Source organism: Gossypium arboreum, chromosome 12, assembly GCF_025698485.1.
Source record: "Gossypium arboreum isolate Shixiya-1 chromosome 12, ASM2569848v2, whole genome shotgun sequence".
Classification (NCBI taxonomy): domain Eukaryota; kingdom Viridiplantae; phylum Streptophyta; class Magnoliopsida; order Malvales; family Malvaceae; genus Gossypium; species Gossypium arboreum.
Window position 1 is genome coordinate 13,734,572 of NC_069081.1, and position 18,194 is coordinate 13,752,765.

At 34.4% G+C, this 18,194-nt stretch overlaps 2 protein-coding genes and 1 pseudogene across 3 annotated transcripts; 1 reads left to right on the top strand and 2 right to left on the bottom strand.

Moving 5' to 3' along the window:
• Positions 1–5,483: 5,483 nt before the first annotated feature.
• Positions 5,484–8,273, bottom strand: LOC108477882 (ABC transporter B family member 15-like; annotated as a pseudogene).
• A 474-nt stretch (positions 8,274–8,747) lies between these two features.
• LOC108478181 (isocitrate dehydrogenase [NAD] regulatory subunit 1, mitochondrial-like) lies at positions 8,748–11,533 on the top strand. Of its 2 annotated transcripts, none has more exons than XM_017780607.2 (4): positions 8,748–9,462; positions 9,591–9,818; positions 10,161–10,239; positions 10,803–11,533. In XM_017780607.2, exons 1-4 carry the CDS (start codon positions 8,953–8,955, stop codon positions 11,075–11,077), a joined length of 1,092 nt encoding a protein of 363 aa, XP_017636096.1. In that variant the 5' UTR covers positions 8,748–8,952; the 3' UTR covers positions 11,078–11,533. The 2 variants fall into 2 exon arrangements, with proteins under 2 accessions (XP_017636096.1, XP_017636095.1); XM_017780606.2 differs by having other exon boundaries at positions 8,751–9,462; positions 9,579–9,818.
• Positions 11,527–13,097, bottom strand: LOC108478180 (protein STRICTOSIDINE SYNTHASE-LIKE 5-like). The gene is made up of 4 exons (XM_017780605.2): positions 12,619–13,097; positions 12,234–12,541; positions 12,022–12,154; positions 11,527–11,934 (listed from the first exon to the last, which is right to left on the bottom strand). The coding sequence occupies exons 1-4, from the start codon at positions 13,054–13,056 to the stop codon at positions 11,650–11,652; spliced, it is 1,164 nt and encodes a 387-aa protein (XP_017636094.1). The 5' UTR covers positions 13,057–13,097; the 3' UTR covers positions 11,527–11,649.
• Between the last annotated feature and the right edge of the window lie 5,097 nt (positions 13,098–18,194).

Genomic DNA, 18,194 nt, shown 5'->3' on the forward strand with positions numbered 1-18,194 from the left:
ATGAATTTAAAAGCATTCAAAAAGAAAATCTAAAGCAGTAAACATAAAAGGAACAATCTTTAGCTGATTTAAAGTAAAAGAAATTGAAATACATTAAAATAAAACTAAAAACATCTTACAACCAAGGTACAGGGACTGAAAATGCAAATAAACCTAAGCTACAGTGGTAACTAACTTAACTAACACTAAGAACACTAAGAACAAGAAGCAAATACAGAAAAATAAACTTTAAAACTAAGAAAGAATGAGAGAAAATAAAAAAAATTGAAAAGTTGTAGAAAAACTAAGACCTAGAGAAACTAAAGCTAAAAACTAAACTAATGTGTGTCTCTCCTCCTCAGTAAAAATTAATTGTTTTAGGCTGAATGTTGATGAAATTTTGTTGCCAAAATTTCCCCTACACGGGCCTTGTGTGATTGGTGCATCTGGTGGACAAAGACTACCCTTTTTATCCAATTTTGTTCCCCTCATGATATTGATGTTGCAATACCCAGAAAAGGATATCATGATACCAAGTCAACTTCAAACTTAGGTGTAACAACCCATTTTCAGTGAAATTGAAACAGTGGTTTCAAGACCAAAAATCTGAATTCAAAAAATTTATTTTATTATTATTTTATGGTCTACAGCATGATAGAAATACCATATAAAAATTTCATTCAGAAATTTTATCGTTTACATGTTCAATTTGATAAAAAAGGACTAAATTGCATAAACTGCAAAAGTTGAGTTCTAATAGCTAAAGGTATTATATAGATATAGAACATTAATGTGGAGGTCCTTATATGGTAATTAGCCCATTAGCATGTTAGTGGATAATAATGGCTTGGCAATTTTGTAATTTGAATTAATTTTAAAGGTTAATTAAGTAATTAAATAATAAATGATAAGTTAAAATAAAATTTAATTTACTATCATCTTTCTCTATCTTCTTCCACTGATTTTCAAGAGGAAATGAAGCCATTTTCATCCTTAACATTTGGCCATCTTTAATCCTTCAATTAGGTATGTAATTTTGTTTTGTTTTTAATGATTTTTATGTTTCCAGGATCGTTGTGGCTAATCTAGTTAACCTAGGGACTAATTTGCAAAATTGTTAACTATTAGGGTTTTGCCATTGATGAATATGCATGAGCTTTGAAGTTTGATGATAGAAAATGAATGGTTGTTGTTAGATAAACAACTTTTGTAAATGAATTTTTTATGAAATTGTCAAATAGGGACTAAATTAAAAAACATAAATTATTATATAGAAAAATTGTGAATTTGTGAAATATATGTGCTGTTATTAGTATGTTTATAATTTGGCTAGGCTTGGGTAGGGATAAAATTGAATGAATTTCATTTTTCGAGCTTAAAGACTAAATTACAAGGAATTAAAAGTATAAGGGTAGATGGTAATTTTTTCAAAAATATGTTGTGGGATAAATCGAATATGAATTATATTGAATTGAGTTAAATTCATTTGTATAGATCCTGTCAGACCTCGTATGGAGTTAGATCGAGGCAAAGAGAAAATCTCGGATTCGTTGCCTCCGTATTTATGTACACTCGTCGAGGTAAGTTTGTGTAATTAAACTATACATTTATATGTTTCAATTGATTTATATGTATGTGAATTGTGTAATTGCCATGTATGGATACTGAAAGCATATCCGACGACGTACGACGATTACCGAGCCCCGTTTGAACCTTAGGAATTTGTAGGATAGAAATGACACGTCACTAGAGTTACTGATTTCAGCTCGTATGACTTATCGATACTCAGCTCGTATGAACTTACCATTATTCAGTTCGGAGGAGCTTGCTGTTTACAGCTCGTAAGAGCATACTGATTCAGAGCTCATATGAGCATAGATTACAGGAATTGACGGATTGCAGTTTAGTACACCTCGTGTGTACTACCCGCATATCCAACGATATTCTAAATGGTTCAACGGGCACAGTTCTGTTACGAGATTATATGAGTTAAATATGAACTATTACAGGTATTTACATGAAATACTTGAAAGTGATGTTACATGATACATTGATATATGAAATATGATTAATTGTTGAATTCATCCATGTGTATTGGATTTTATATATGATTTACATGGCTAATATGTTGGTGATCATGTGTTTAGGCTTTTGGCCAAATTGGTTGGGATATGCTATGTTAGCTTACCTTAATTGTGATTTAAAATGGTAAGTTAAATTCTAAGTTATAGGAACTTACTAAGCTTAAATGCTTACTCTGTGTTATTTTCTGTGTTTTATAGTGATTTGAAAGCTCGTTCGGGTTGGAAGCTTGTCAAAGCTATAACACACTAACCTTCGGCTCTTTTGGTACTTTCAGTTGTTTAATTTCGGTTATAATGGCATGTATAGGTTATTTAGGCTAATGTTGGCCTATGTGTGATGTTGTGGTTGTGGCCATATGCTTTGGCTTGTGTTTTGGTATATTTTGTAAATGTATATATAAACAGCCTTATCATGTTTGATGTATGGTTTGGTATGGTTAATATGTGAAATGATTTATGTTTGATGGATGAAAATTAAATGGTAGTTGAATATGCATATGGATATGTACTATAATTTAGAGTGATTTAGTGCTTGTTGTGGAAAGCACATATGTATAATGATGTTAGTTTTGAATGGTTTGTATTGGTGTTTCTAGTGCACAAGTTACAAGTGACTTATATGACCATTTGATGCTAGAGATCATGTACATAAATGGTACTAAATGGTATGTTTTGATTAATGACCTACATGGTAAGTTTTGGTACAAATATGCATATAAGTTAGTTAAACAATTGGATATATTGAATGTTTAGATATACATGTTATAAGTTGTCATTTGAGATGCCTAAGGGCATATTGGTTGTATGTGAAGATATCACATATTTAAGGCTTGATTTTGGCTTGTTTTAGATGCCTATTTATGACTTGTGTATATGCAATGCCAATTTGGGTGAGAAATGTGGCTTGTAAAATGACTTATTTTCGTCCACATGGACATGTGTCTCAGCCGTATGTGACACGGTTGTGTGTCCCCTGTAGCTTATTAAAGGTTTACAAGTCAGGCTGTTACATAGCCTAGCACACGGGCGTGTGAGGTTACATCGAAAGGGTACATAGCTTGACACGCGGGCGTGTGGCTTGGCCGTGTGACCCAAGTCAGTGAGTTACATGGGGACAGACAAGGGCTGGGACATGGCCGTGTATCCTTATTTTCGAATGCCTGCACGGCCTAAGACACGGGCGTGTCTCTTGGCCATGTGAGTCACACAGCCTGGCCGCACGGCTGTGTGACCCTTGCAGCTTTGAAATTTTTTAATGTATTTCGAAAAAGTTTTTGAGTTTTCGATTTAGTCCCGCCTTGTTTCTAACGTGTATTTTGGGCCTCGAAGGCTCGTATAAGGGATTATATGTATGATTTCGATTGGTTTCTAACATGAATATTATATTACATGAAATGTTTGAAATTTCTGTCAGTTTGATCTGTAAACTCTGGTAATGCTCTGTAACCTAGTTTTGGTGATGGATACGGGTTAGGGGTGTTACATTAGAGGTTTTCTTTGAGGGTGGATATCGTGATACAGCTAAAATGTGATCTTCAATCTTCAAACCTGTTGGAGGTGTCACGATTCTAAGGCAATGATATCATGATACCCTTTCCTTTGGTACCATTTTCGCTCATTTTCAACCTCCAACCCTTCTCTACACCACTCAACAACATGTTAGGCCCCCAATGACACTATTGGTCAAACTGGGTCACAAAATGAGTAAAATCGAGACATTTACACTTATTAACTTAAAATCTAAAAACTATGAAAAAGATGATACTTTGCTTGAGAATAAGCTCCTTAAGTATATCGAGAAAACCTAATTTTCCATATCAAATTATGGAAGATTAAACTCTCCCACACTTAACTCTCTGTTTGTCCTAAAGCAAACACACCAAACATGCGAAAAAAAAGACTACTCGTGGACTAAACCAGACAATTAAGTCACATAGCGATAGAATATCAAACTCGTACTAGAACTACCTCACATGTAACTTAAGAGTGATATCTAGTTAACTTTTTTATTCCTAATGTAAACATAATTAGTTCACTAAGTTAAAATGCCACTAGATGTAGAGGCAATAGAAATGAACATATGTACAAATGTTATCCATCGGTAAGTTAAAAAGACAGTACTATAAAAGTTTCTTTTAAATCTAAACAAAAACCAGTTCTTAATAACAACCTAAAATGTCCAATTGATTCCACTTCCACCGATTTTCCTTTACCTAAGAAGATGTGTCTGTCACCATCACTTGGCTTTCAGTAGCTCAGGCAACCCTACATAGAAACACTTATGTGAATAGTAGCACCAAAATCTATCCACTAAGTGTTTCTAGGTACTGAAGCTAAATTAACCTCAAAATAGACCAGGGTAAGAATTATACCTTTCCATGATACTTATGGTATCTACACATTATTTCTATGACACTTTAATACCTGTGACACATATAACATAATTGGTCACTTAATTTCGTATCATACTTTATAATAGTATTATACATTATATATATGTGCCCATAATTAAAGATTTTAACCCAAATTTGAAGAAGGTTGAAACTAGGAGATGAACTCATAAACTCCATTGAATGTTTCCTGGTCAGAGAAGACACCGATGAGTATTAGCGTTGACAGTGAAAACATGTGGCTCAGTCTTCTTTATTTTGTTCTAGAAAAGATGCTTGAAGAGGCAAGTACAATTATTTTTCTTTTAGTCATAATTAAAATTGTTTTTTAATTATAATAAATATTAGGTAAATTAGCTTTAAGCCACCTATGGTGGCATAAGAGATAGATACATATTCAATGACATGGTAAAATTTTCACAACTAATCTTTTTATTGGTACGATGTCATGTGATTAATAGTTTTAAGGGCAATTGCTATTTTAATAAACGAAATTAAAGTACAAGTATCAAAATAAATAAATTTTAAAGTACAAAATTATATTGACAATTTTGATAAAGTATAGGGTAATTTTGTCATTATCCCTTAAATTTTAAAAATAAAAAATTAATAAAAATATTTTTAAAATTAGAAATTATTAAAAAGTATAAAAATATTTTTATTAATTTTAAATTTTAAAAATTAATTAATTGCTAACATGGCATATATGCGATCGCCATGTGAATACCACGTTAGTAAAGTTAACAATGTTGACTATTCCATTCATTTTAGGATGATTTGTTAAATAATGCAAGTTCAAGAGTTAAAAAAATGAAAAATTAAATAGAAGGCTAAAATGATTTTTTTATAAAGTTAGAGAACCAAATAAATCATTATGTCAATGATGGGTGATGATGATTAGAATGTTATAGGACATTCACCAGCTTCCATGAAATGATTAAGCTCATAGTGAAAGCTAAGGGGCATTTTATCACCCACTAAAGCTCAAAAAATGATCTATCATCTAAAAATACACAACTTATTTGAATGACTAGGTAGAATTATGTGCTCTACTCTGAAGATTAATCAAAGAGTAGTAAGCTCCTGTTGGCCCTTTGGCCAACAAAGATGAATGGTTGCCTTTCTCCTCCACCTTCCCTTTGTCTAACACAGCAATAAGATGACAATTTTTAATGGTGCTTAGCCTATGTGCAACAATAACACTAGTTCTCCTCACCATCACTCGCTCCAATACCTCTTACACCACTTCCTCAGAGTAACTGTCAAGTGCACTGGTTGCTTCATCTAACAATAACATTGCTGGGTTCTTCAATATGGCTCGGGCTATGGCGATTCGTTGCTTCTGGCCCCCAGAAAGTTGCACACCTCTGTCTCCACACCAGGTATCATAACCATCTACTAGACCTGCTATGAAATAATGTGCATTTGCTGCTCTAGTTACTTCAATGATTTTATCTGATGCTCCGGATATGTTTTCCCTGATTGTGCCAGAAAATTGTGTTGGTTCTTGACTAACAAGTGCTATTGTGTTTCCTCAATGACCTTAGGTTGTATTCCTTTATATCTCGACCATCAATCTTCACTACTCCTTTGACAGGATCATAAAATCTCTCAATTGAACTAAGTGGTTGATTTACCAGATCCACTTTGTCCCACCAATGCTGTTGATTTCCCGGCTTCTATGCTGATTGATAAGTCTAGCTGTCACAAAATGAATGTCGCAGACATTCATCAGGTCCTATCCTTGTGCAACGATCAAATATCGCAAACAAAGATCCAACAACCTCAGCGCTCTTGGCTAAGTCCGATGTCATGCTTGCAGCTTGAGCAATGACAAGGCCGGTGCTAAACAAAACAAGGAACGTTTCAATAAGGGCTTTCGCAGTGATATATCCTTGCGATATGAGTTTTCAACCATACCAAAAATCAAAGGCAATAATACAAGCAGTAAGCAATTGAGCTGAACCGAGTCCTAGACCTGCAAGCCAAGATTGTCTAACATTCTCTTTTCTTGGAACTTCTTGGGCTGTTTGCAACATTTTCATGATTTGGTCTTGAGATGACAAGGCAGTAATAGTTCTATGGGTGGAAACTGCCTCTGCAGCAAGCTTGCTGCTCTCTTCTTGTGCTTTTTATGGCTTTCACAGACATTCTTTTAAGTATAACCATTCGAGTGTACATGCTAAGGATGATGAGCGGTTGGACAACAATCATGACAATGGCAAGTCTCCACGCAATGAATAGGCCCATCACACAAGCTAGAGTTACACCCGAGATGGTTTGCACAACAAGCGACACTTCATCACCAAACAAAGATTTCACCTGGAAACATACAGGACCATAATCAAGTATTACAAATTTATAATCTCAATCAATTATATATAGTCATAAAGAAGGAAAGAAAATGCAAAACATACCACAGTAGCATCTTTTTCTAACCTAGCACAAACACTGCCACTGGAATTCTCATCTTGGTCAAACCACCCAACTTCAAAAGTCAACACCTTTGAAAGCATCTTCTCTCTTATCCTCTTTGTCAAGTGCTCTCCCATGTAAGAAAATTTGGAATGCTGGATAATATTAATTAGTAAATCATGTGATGGGGTTCCTCTGGAAGCAAACTAATGAAATATAAGCCACAGCTTACCATCAATGATCGGTGGATTTTGGTTACATGGAATAATTATACATTATTGAATCTTCAGTCCTTTCCTTTTGAACTGGTTTGACTTCCTATTCTCAAGTGTTATGACATCGTGGTGTATTGATGTGTGTGATACATGATTGTGGACTATAAGGAGGGGCTTGAAATAAAGCGGCTAACATCTTTTCATTCAAACCACGCGATTAAAGAAAATACTGTTTTAGTTTTGTTTATCGTATTCTTGGCCATATTCGTGGGCATACCAATTCTTTTTACTGGAATTGATATGTATTGGTATCAATTTATTTTCGTGTATTTTTTAATTTATTAATATTTTAAAATATTTAATATATAAAATATTTAAATATTTTAAATGAATTAAATTAAATAATTTTAAATATAAAAATATTAATTGATTATATAAAATACTCATCAATAAATTTCACAAATAAAATTTTTTATTTAATAAATTTAAAGAAAATAAGAAAAAAGTATCTCACAAATTAAACAATAAAATTATCCACGACATAATTTAAGAAAATCTACAATAGAATCATATGAAAGTTTAATAAAACCATACACATAAAAATGTGTTCGTGAAGCTTTTAGAAATTTTTTTCTTTTCTTTAGTTTTTTTTGTTATATAAATTATTTTTTATTATTAATTTTTACTTTAAATTTTAAAATTACTCCATTCCTTTGGTTAAAGTTTAAATTGATTAATATTTTCTTTAAAAGTTGAATAAAAATAATTTTATTTATTTTTAATATTATTCATATATCATTTGGTGAACAATATTCTGGTCATTATAATCGAAATTGACCAGAACGAGCTGATGTAATCAGTATGAACTAAAATTTACATCGATATAAAAAATTTATTTCGATTTATTATTGAAATGATGCACAACAATCGATGTAACTGAAACCGGTGCTTTAACTAATTACATTTGCTGACATTTTGTTTTTGTTACCTTTGTACTATGCTGCTTTTTTTTTTTTTTGAGTAAAGTATACATTAAACACTTAAAACTGATGGAATATCTAAATATGAAAGGTTGCCCCTTTGAGTTATAGTGGAAAACATTACTACAGAGTACGTGCAAGCAATATAGGAGCAAACTTCTCCCAACTGAATGAAACAAACAAGGCCGAGAGCTGACAGCATCTATCCATCACATCCTACATGAAACTTGATTTATTTATTCCGAATTTTTAACTTGAAACCGAATTTAATTTAATTATTTAATTTTTATTTTTGAAGTAAATAAAATTATATTTTTACATTTTATTTTAAAGTAAATAAGGTTAATTTTTGAATAAAAACTTAGAATTTAATGTATTTTATTTTTATTTATATATTTATTTATTAAAACAAAAATCTAATATATATACATATTAAGAGTAATGGCCGTGCAACTTTATCTCAAACTCAAGCTTAATCTCAACCTAATTATTTTTCAAAATTTACCCAACCTGAACCTAAATTCATTTTAAAAAAAATCTAAGGGTTGGAAATATTTTACATCCCTAATCCCATCATACCCCTGATTAATTAATTAAATATTCAGTTCAACCGTTAAAAATGGTATGATCAAAATAAAAAAATAAAAATCCTATAATCGTCTTCTAAATATCTATACCAGAGCAGGTCCACATACAACTTGGAAAAGTCAAAACAAAAGAAAAGGGGAAGCTACTCTTGTCTTGCAATTAATTAATTAATTAATATTATTTTATTGTTTCCAATTATTCTCTGCTTTGCCATGCCCTTTCAATGGCTGTATTGCTTCGCTGAAAGTAGAGGCTAAACAAACGCAATCTCTCCCTTCCCAAAGGCTAAAACTCAACCCCCATGTCCCGAAGATCCATTCCCCTCCTCAGACAACTCTGGACCTTACCGTCTTTTAATCTGACACCAACTCGATCCGTCACCTACATGCCCCGCCCAGGCGACGGTGCCCCGCGAGCCGTTACCTTGATCCCTGGTGACGGGATCGGACCTCTTGTGACGGGTGCTGTGGAGCAAGTGATGGAAGCGATGCACGCGCCTCTATATTTCGAGCGATACGAGGTTCACGGCGACATGGAGCGCGTGCCTGAAAAAGTGATCCAATCAATTAAGAAGAACAAAGTCTGTTTGAAAGGAGGATTGGCTACGCCGATGGGAGGGGGTGTGAGCTCGCTTAATGTGCAGCTGAGAAGAGAGCTGGATTTGTACGCTTCGCTCGTCAATTGCTTCAATTTGCCTGGCTTGCCCACAAGGCATCAGGATGTTGATATTGTGGTGATCAGAGAGAACACCGAAGGCGAGTACTCTGGCCTCGAACACGAGGTCGTCCCTGGAGTCGTCGAGAGTCTTAAGGTACTCCGTTTGACTCCACTCTCCACTCTTTGTCTTGTGCTGCTAATTCTGAATAAAATTTAGAATTATTCTATTTTTATGTTATGTGTCTCATACTGATATTACTCTATTGCTAGTTGATAACAAAGTTCTGTTCGGAGCGCATTGCAAAATATGCATTTGAATACGCTTATTTAAACAATAGAAAGAAAGTGACCGCTGTGCATAAAGCCAACATCATGAAGCTTGCTGATGGGTTGTTCTTGGAATCTTGCCGAGAGGTTTCTACCAAGTATCCAGGGATTAAGTACAATGAAATAATCGTGGACAATTGCTGTATGCAGCTTGTTTCCAAGCCTGAGCAGTTTGATGTCATGGTATTCATATCCTTCCCTCGCCGCTATTAATTTGAAAATTTCATATGCACTGCTTAAATTCAGAATTTTATCTTCTAATCCCTAGAGCAGCAACCTAGAGCAAGTGGTGCTAAAAATAATGAAATTAGACACTACGATATGGTATTCCACTACCATACTGTTGGGATATCTCTGTTTTACTGGAGATTGCATAGTCCTGGCAATGTCAATGAAAGTAGATTATTCTAAGAGGCTATACTAACTTGGTAGAAAATAGGTGATTATTGTTCAACTCTCTAACTTGCTTCTTGCTCTATGTACTTATTATAGTTAATGATAAATTATGTTGGCTATTTTTTTTAGGTAACACCCAATCTTTATGGCAATTTAGTTGCAAATACAGCTGCTGGTATTGCTGGGGGCACTGGAGTTATGCCTGGAGGTACATCAATTGACACCTGATGGTCTTTTGTAATGTTTTCTTCTGTTTGTTAAATATTTGCTACCCTGACCTTTTCTGGAATGGGCTACATTGTTTTGTTGGATCATTGATGAATATAGCTTTGGTTCTCTTAACCAAAACTAGAAAGTGGTGATTCTGAAATCATTAAAAATCAAATATTCATGCCTATCCATTTTATTTTTTTTGTTTTTCCTTTCAATAAGAGCAATGAAAACTGTGTATTAAGCAATAGCAAATGCTCATGTTTTAGTAGACCATGTAATGAAGATGTGTAATTGCCATAAGAGGAATTTTGAACCATGTCCTCTTTTCTCTGTTTTAGTAATCTTGTTTCCTTAAATACTTTTCAACACTGGACATGTATCTTTACATTGAAAGGCCAAGTGAATTTTCACTCCACTTTATTCAATTTTCTAATGTTTAGGTTATAAGATATTGTCGGCAGAAAAGGTACCACCAGTTGTGGTATAGTGTTGGGATCTCACTGAATCATGAATGTATGACTAAAATTTTGTTCAATTTCTGGGGTGCTGTTTTTGCAGGCAATGTTGGGGCTGATCATGCTGTTTTCGAGCAAGGAGCTTCTGCAGGAAATGTGGGCAATGAGAATCTGGTGGAACAGAAGAAAGCAAACCCTGTGGCCCTGCTTCTGTCTTCTGCTATGATGTTAAGACATCTGCAGTTTCCCTCATTTGCAGATCGATTGGAAACTGCTGTGGAACGGGTTATATCGGATGGAAAGTACCGTACGAAGGACCTTGGAGGAACTAGTACTACTCAAGAAGTCGTTGATGCAGTCATAGCTGCATTAGACTGAGCAAGAAGATAACTGACTAATCACGGCTTTACCATTTACCCGCAAGTTATAGGGCAATTACACCCAACGCAAGTTATGACCAGGCAACCAATCCTGACAACTTTTGGTGCTATCAAACTCTGAAATATTCATGAAACCTGCATTTAACAGCCCAAAAATACCATGATAGAGATCAATGCTTTTGATACTTGGACTACTACAACACAAACTACTATTCCTTTGATTGGAATGTCCACTAATGATAGTATAAAATAATCACTGTTCCAGCTTATATTTAAATAAAATTGTGGGTCTGTTAATCGCGATTTTATTGTATTATTGGATGTAATTTGCATTCAAAGTCAGTATATCAGTTTTCCTGAGATCTCATTTCTGCGTCCTTTGTGTGTCATGTATTTAGTAAATTTATCGCTGTTTTGCTATCGTATGGTTCAATAAGTTGGGAAGCGTTTAAAATCCACAGGTAGTTATTGATAATCAAATTAGCAGAAGGCAAGCCATTAATTAATGTCTGTAATTTGATTCTGCAGCAGCAGGGGCAGGGAATAATGTAGTAAATCTAGTTTTGTTGCTCACACAAACACAGTTGGTCTGGCAGGATGTTGATTCAGATCGAGGCTGGTAATGTGGGGATAAACAAAAGAGCCACAGTATAAACGATTTCCAATCTTGATTGCGCTTGTAACCGAACATAATTTGTGATCATGGTAGTGGGCAACCGGTTTTCCTTCCAAATCAACTACTAAGACACCTGCATTGTTCCCCTTTGACAATCCTCCAATGTACTTCTCCATCAGTCCCATGGCCTTTCGGATGAAAGCATATCTCAATGCCAAGTCCAAAACAACCGAATTTCCCTGCCCAATTAAATATATTTTACAACTATGCATAGCCAGTGTATAGAATATCAATGCATCAAATAGTATTAACTTTTATTAATTTACCGTGGCTAATGCAATCCAGTAGTGGCCCTCTCCATCATATTTAATATTATCAGGCAGACCAGGCAAGTTATCCACAAATTTCTCTAGCTCTCCCTGTTTGTTGCCCTCTATGTAATATTTTCTACATCTTCTCCTGCAATTAAATTGATTATCATTGTTATTAGCATTTCACTGTTGGGATTATAAGAAGCCTTTTGGGGAAGGGAACATACATTGTGGTTTCACATAAGATTAGAGAATCTTGACGTGGTGACACAGCAACTCCATTAGCAAAGTAAAGATGGGTGACTAACACCCTGGTTTTTCTGGTAACAGGATCGAAGCTCATAAGCCGCCCATGTGGCTTACCCTCTAGCACGTCCCAAACGCTATCTTCCATGCTATATTTGTAGGAAGCGTCGGTGAAGTATATCATGCCATTGTCAGCTATATCTACTCCATCTGCAAGCTTGAATTTCAACCCATCAGCCTCCTCCGTTAGCACCTCCACCTCACCATCTCTGCTTATATTCAGCAATCCCTGTCACATTAATCTTCAGTTTAAAAACGAAAACGTGTTTTGGCTGCTTGCTGCTTCCAGGTCTGTGAGCAACTAACCTTATAACCATCAGCCACGATAGCTTCCCCATTGTGGCCAAGAGCCACTCCTAGCGGTCTACCGTGGGTGTTAACCCATTTTTCCACTGCTGAATTTGCGTGGTGCAATCTAACTCGCTTGATCCACCCATCCTGACAGCCGGTGTAAATGAGGTGCGACTTGGAATCATATGCAATGTCTTCTGGTCCTAGCAACTCCCCTGCGCCCACGAACTCTGCACCTTGCAGCATGCGATCGTTGCGCAACGACACAGACATGGCTGCCTGACCCAACTTGTGGATGGGCAAAGGAGCTGGATCGAATGGATCAAGCTGGTAGACAAGCATAGCTGCCAGTACGGGAAACAAAGAAGATAAAAGAAGAGGGAAGGGGCATAGTCTCTTTTTTGGATGAGGAGCAGGAGATGCCATACCCGAATCAGAATTTGAGTGAGGCATTGAAGCGTTGGGGACTTGCAGATTCAACAAAAACGATTTTAATATATACCAATTTTACAGATCTAAGGGGTCATAGTGAAACCAAAAATGTTAGGATAATGCAACTTGCCAACTTTTAATAATTAAATGTTAGGATAATGCATTCTTGACTTATATTTAAAAAGACTAAACTAGTAGTAACTCAATTGTTAAATTTTATTTTTCGATCATTTAATTAGTAAAAGTTATAAAATGATTACTCAATTATTAGTATTTTTTTTATCACTTAACCATTTGATTTTGTATTTTTTGGGCACTAGTTGTAGTAGCAACTTTTAAAATTGATATAACAGCAACTTTAACCATTAATATTTATACATTGTATTAATTTAGTCTTGGTTTTAAAAATCTAACCCTCAACATTTGCACTTTTTATTGCGACATTGAAGGTTAATTTTAAAGGAATTAGAAAGTATGAAAATTATTATATTGTATATTTGGTTGTTTTTATTTTTATATATTTCCAATCAAATTTAGATAACTTTTTTTTAGCTTTTTAGATGAAAGGGTGATAGCCAAATAAATTTATATTTTAATATATTTATTCTTGGCTAATTATTGGATAAAATGCTATTAAATTTAGATTTTCTTATTAAGAATGAAGTTGGTGTGTTGAATTCAAACTTTAACAAGAAAGAGCTAAATTGAAGCAAAAAGCAAAGAGGAGGGCTTGATTGAAAGATTGAAGACACAATGATGACTAGATAAAAATTAAAGGGTTGAAGATTTTTTTTAAGGTGGCTAGATAAAGATTGAAAGATTTTTTATATTGTTATAACTCTGTAGTTAGTTTAAATTCACTCTCTAGTTTAAATTTGATTTTTAAATTTTAAATTATTTAGTGATAATATTTAGAATTATTTAATGATAATATTTAGGAAAAATCTAGCTAAATTTTAGCACTGAAACTGTATATAAATACCTAGTGGCTACAACCAATTAAACACACACTTGGCATTTAATAAATCCTTTATTTTTTTCCATTCCTGCATGATACTCTATTCTACTTCAACTATTTTTCTTTTACTTTCAACTTTTTAACTATTTGCCTACCAAGCCCTTTCCCTTCCCCTTCCCATTCTCACATTTTACAATTTCATTGAAACCATTTATTTTCAAGCATGATACTTTTCATGATTAACTAAACCTTTTTTAGCCTTAGCCCAATTATCGCTTCGACAAAGTAATCATGAGATATGAACCCACACTAAATATTTTGCAATTCGGTATTCGTTATCTCTCTGGTATATTGGATAGTACAAATTCGTCCCTTAAAGTTGATTTGATTTCAATTCGAAAAGCGTGCATTGGGTTGGAATCGTTTGGCGTACAGTTGGGAAGTTGAGTCGGCGGTGTTTTATTTAAAATCCTGCGAACAAATTGACATGTTCAATTGGAAAAAGCTAGTTGGATTCTGTCAAGGGAGATAGTGATCATATTTAAACGACCCACACGGTTGAGACTGTTAATTCGAGTTGGGCTTTTTAGATTGTAAGGTTGTCAAAATCTTAAATTACGGGTACGTGCCACGTGGTTGGAAATTCGACAAGGGTCGATTTGCAGGTGATATTGGGATTGAATACGAGAGGAAAAGTTGGCGATTTGAGGGATCCTCGATTGCTATAACCAGCTTATTGCTTGGAAGAGAAAATTTATTTCGGGGATCGATTCAAGATTGGAGTACACCGAGGCTAATGCTAAGCTTAAAAATATTCTATTTACCAATTTACTTTATTTACTTAAATTTATTTTTTTGCAATTTTGAATCTATTTTTATTGTATTATATTACATTCGTATTTCCTTATTTTATTATCTTTATCAATTTAAACCTGCCACTTTTATTATTATTTTTATTTTTCAGCTTTGCTAAGCATAGGTCATGGGCACAACTGTGAATGCGACAGCGATTTTGGTTACGAAAAAAGGCAAAATTAGATAACCAGTACTTATGGATTCGACCCTACTGCTCTATACTGCTATTACTATTATTTTTGTCGTAGGAATTTATATTGGTAGTTTCAATACCCATCAAATTTTGGCGCTGTTGCCGAGGATTGGTAAAAATTTTTAATTTTTATTTGTTTTCTTTATGACCAGGTCAGAATCGGGGCTCTCACATTTGAATTAGAAATAGAAAAGTTAGCTCAAACACTTCGAAGAGAAGCTATTTGGCTCGGTAAACAACCACAATCTGACTTTAAAGAAGGATCTTACATCGAAGATTCAGACAAAATGACAAATCAAACTATACACCAACTTACAGTTGTACTAGATGAACAACAACCACTATGCAAAACTTATCTGACAAGTGAAACAACGTTCGAGTTAAAGTCGTGATTAATACATTTATTACCTACTTTCCGTGGCTTGAAAGATGAAAACCCTCATACTCATCTAAAAGAGTTCCACATGGTTTGTTTAAGCATGAAACTAGAAGGAGTAACTGAGGATCAAATAAAACTACGAGCTTTTCCTTTTTCGTTAGACGACTCTACTAGAGAATGACTGTTTTATTTACCTTTGGGATCTGTTAACAATTGGATTGATATGTCTCAATTATTTTTTGACAGGTTTTTCCCTACAGCTCGAGCAATCGAATTAATGAAGAGAATAGTCGGAATACAACAAAAGGAAGTAGAGTCACTCTATGAATATTGGGAGCGATACAAGAAGTTGTGCGCAAGTTACTCACAACATGGTTTGTCTGAATAGTCACTCTTACAATATTTCTACGATGGGTTACTCCTAATGAAAATGAAGATGATCAATTCCGCAAGTGGAGGGGCTCTTGTAAACATGACTCCTCAAAAGCTAGGGAATTAATTTCGACCATGACTGTAAATTCTCAACAGTATCGACCACTTATGAAACCTATGAAAATGGTTCACGAGCTAAGTACTCATTCATTAGTAGATAAGATTGATGAACTTACTAATGTGGTTAAAAATATGCTTGCAGGAAAAATTAACCCAGCTTGGTTGTGCGGGATTTGTGCCAGGCCAAATCATCCAATTGACTCGTGCCTGATTTTACTTGAGGACACAACTACAAAAGTAGATACCATTGGGAACTTCCCAAGGCGACTTCAAAGGCATTGCGATCGATATTCAAACACATACAATGCAGGGTAGAGGGATCACCTAAACCTGAACTATGGATCGAACCCTCAATACAATCAATCGTATCAACCAAGACCACCTCTGCCTCAGTAATATCAACCTCCAAAGTCATTTCTTGAAACTATAGTAGAGAGGTTAGCCATTAGCATTGAAAAGTTCCAACAAAAGTCTTAGGTGGACTTCCAAGAAATTGATCAACAAATAAGTAAGTTAGCAGTTACAGTTAGTCGCTTGGAGAACCAAGGAAAATTGTCATCTCAAACTGAGCCAAACCCACGTCAAAGTGAAAGTACTGTAACCATAAAAGATGGAACAGAGTCAAAACTAGTGCCTGGAACAAGTCGTGACCACGACGTTGAATAGGAAGCTAAACTAGCAGCTTCCATTGAGTCAGTGCCTCATAAACCATTTTTTGTACCTCTCTCATACCCTAGAAGGCTCGCCCAAATTAAAAAGGAATGAAAGGAAAAAGAAATCCTTGAGACATTCTAGAAGGTAGAAATTAATATTCCTTTACTTGATGCAATTAAACAGGTTCCACATTATGCAAAATTTTTGAAAGAATTGTACACTGACAAAAAAAACTCCAAGAAAACAAATGGGTGAATGTGAGAGAAAATGTTTTTGTAGTGCTACAAAGGAAAATCATGCCTAAGTGTAAGAACCAATGTATATTTTCTATATACTGCAAAATAGATAATATTCGCATAAAGAAAGCCATGTGTGATTTGGGAGCATTTATTAATGTAATGTGTAACCTCCCAAACCCGGCCTAATGTTATGGTCGAATCAAGAAGGTCACATTAGACACCTTAGTGTCGAACCTAACCTAACGATAGTTAAAAACCTTCAAGTACTCATTTTTATAAAACCATGGTTTCTATTGTTAGCTTTGGAAAACGTCTATTTACTTAGTCCAACCATCCTTAGGCCAAATTAGTGAATTAGGTGAGTTTTTGTAAAACCTTACTAACGGCGTTGCCTTTTAAAAATCATTTTGTTATCTTCTTAGCAGCAAAAATGTACCATTACTAGTCAAATTGTTAATTTAGCCATATATAATGCATAATTCATTTCAACATATTTATAAAAATCTTGTATCTATACCAAATATACGTGTTATGCATGCATGAAAACCCCAAAATCTTGAATAGTCCTAAACCACAGTTTAAATAAAATTTACAATTTAAAATCGAATAATAATAAAATAACCTAAAAATATAATTAAATTAAAATAATATGACAAAGTAAAGTTCGAAGTCAGCCGTACATCCACATGTTAATTCTGATCCTAAGTTCGATCCTTACTTGAGAAGTTGAGCTAATGGGGTGAGCTTAACAAGTTCAGTGTGAGACTAAACAAGTATTAAGCATTTTTACAAGCCATTTCATAGAGGTACCAATAGCACAATCAAACATTATCAATAATAATTTCAAATGCACATGATCGTGAAAATTTTACATGTGAGATCCTACCCATACCATCCGCTACACACCACGAGTTTTCCAGAACCCGTCTGCCAAACTCCAACGTATGTGAGCAAAGCTTGATATGGTAAAACCACCAATAATCAATAATACAGTAAAATTTCCAAATAAATAATTTGATATAATCGCCAATCCTCTCGGTACTACAAATGCAGTGCATTGACTACAAATATATGCGTAATTAATATGCCGTCGGTACTCTACGAAACTCCTCCGTCAACCACAAAAACCCATCCCAATACACATGCAATATGTTATACAATTTCATACATAATCATATTTCAATACTTTTCACATTTATTCGACATGTTCAACATGTCCTCAATAATAAAAAATTTTCAGAAAAAGGAAGTAGTGTTCCCATTTTTAAATTACCATTAAGATGGTATCTATCAATATCGTTCAACTCACATTGTAAAGCCCCGAATTTTGGGCCTAGAAGTTCTGAGTTTTGAGTGTAGGGATAGTGGAAAGGTTGCACACATAAGTTA

Bases quoted from the DNA above. Each gene is read 5' to 3' on its own strand.
- LOC108478181 (XM_017780606.2), top strand. From the start codon at position 8,953: ATGTCCCGAAGATCCATTCCCCTCCTCAGACAACTCTGGACCTTACCG. The intron at 9,463-9,578 runs GTACTCCGTTTG...CTCTATTGCTAG, and splicing joins GAGTCGTCGAGAGTCTTAAG to TTGATAACAAAGTTCTGTTC. The intron at 9,819-10,160 runs GTATTCATATCC...TATTTTTTTTAG, and splicing joins CTGAGCAGTTTGATGTCATG to GTAACACCCAATCTTTATGG.
- LOC108478180 (XM_017780605.2), bottom strand. From the start codon at position 13,056: ATGCCTCACTCAAATTCTGATTCGGGTATGGCATCTCCTGCTCCTCAT. The intron at 12,542-12,618 runs GTTAGTTGCTCA...TTAATGTGACAG, and splicing joins TCGTGGCTGATGGTTATAAG to GGATTGCTGAATATAAGCAG. The intron at 11,935-12,021 runs GTAAATTAATAA...TTAATTGGGCAG, and splicing joins ACTGGATTGCATTAGCCACG to GGAAATTCGGTTGTTTTGGA.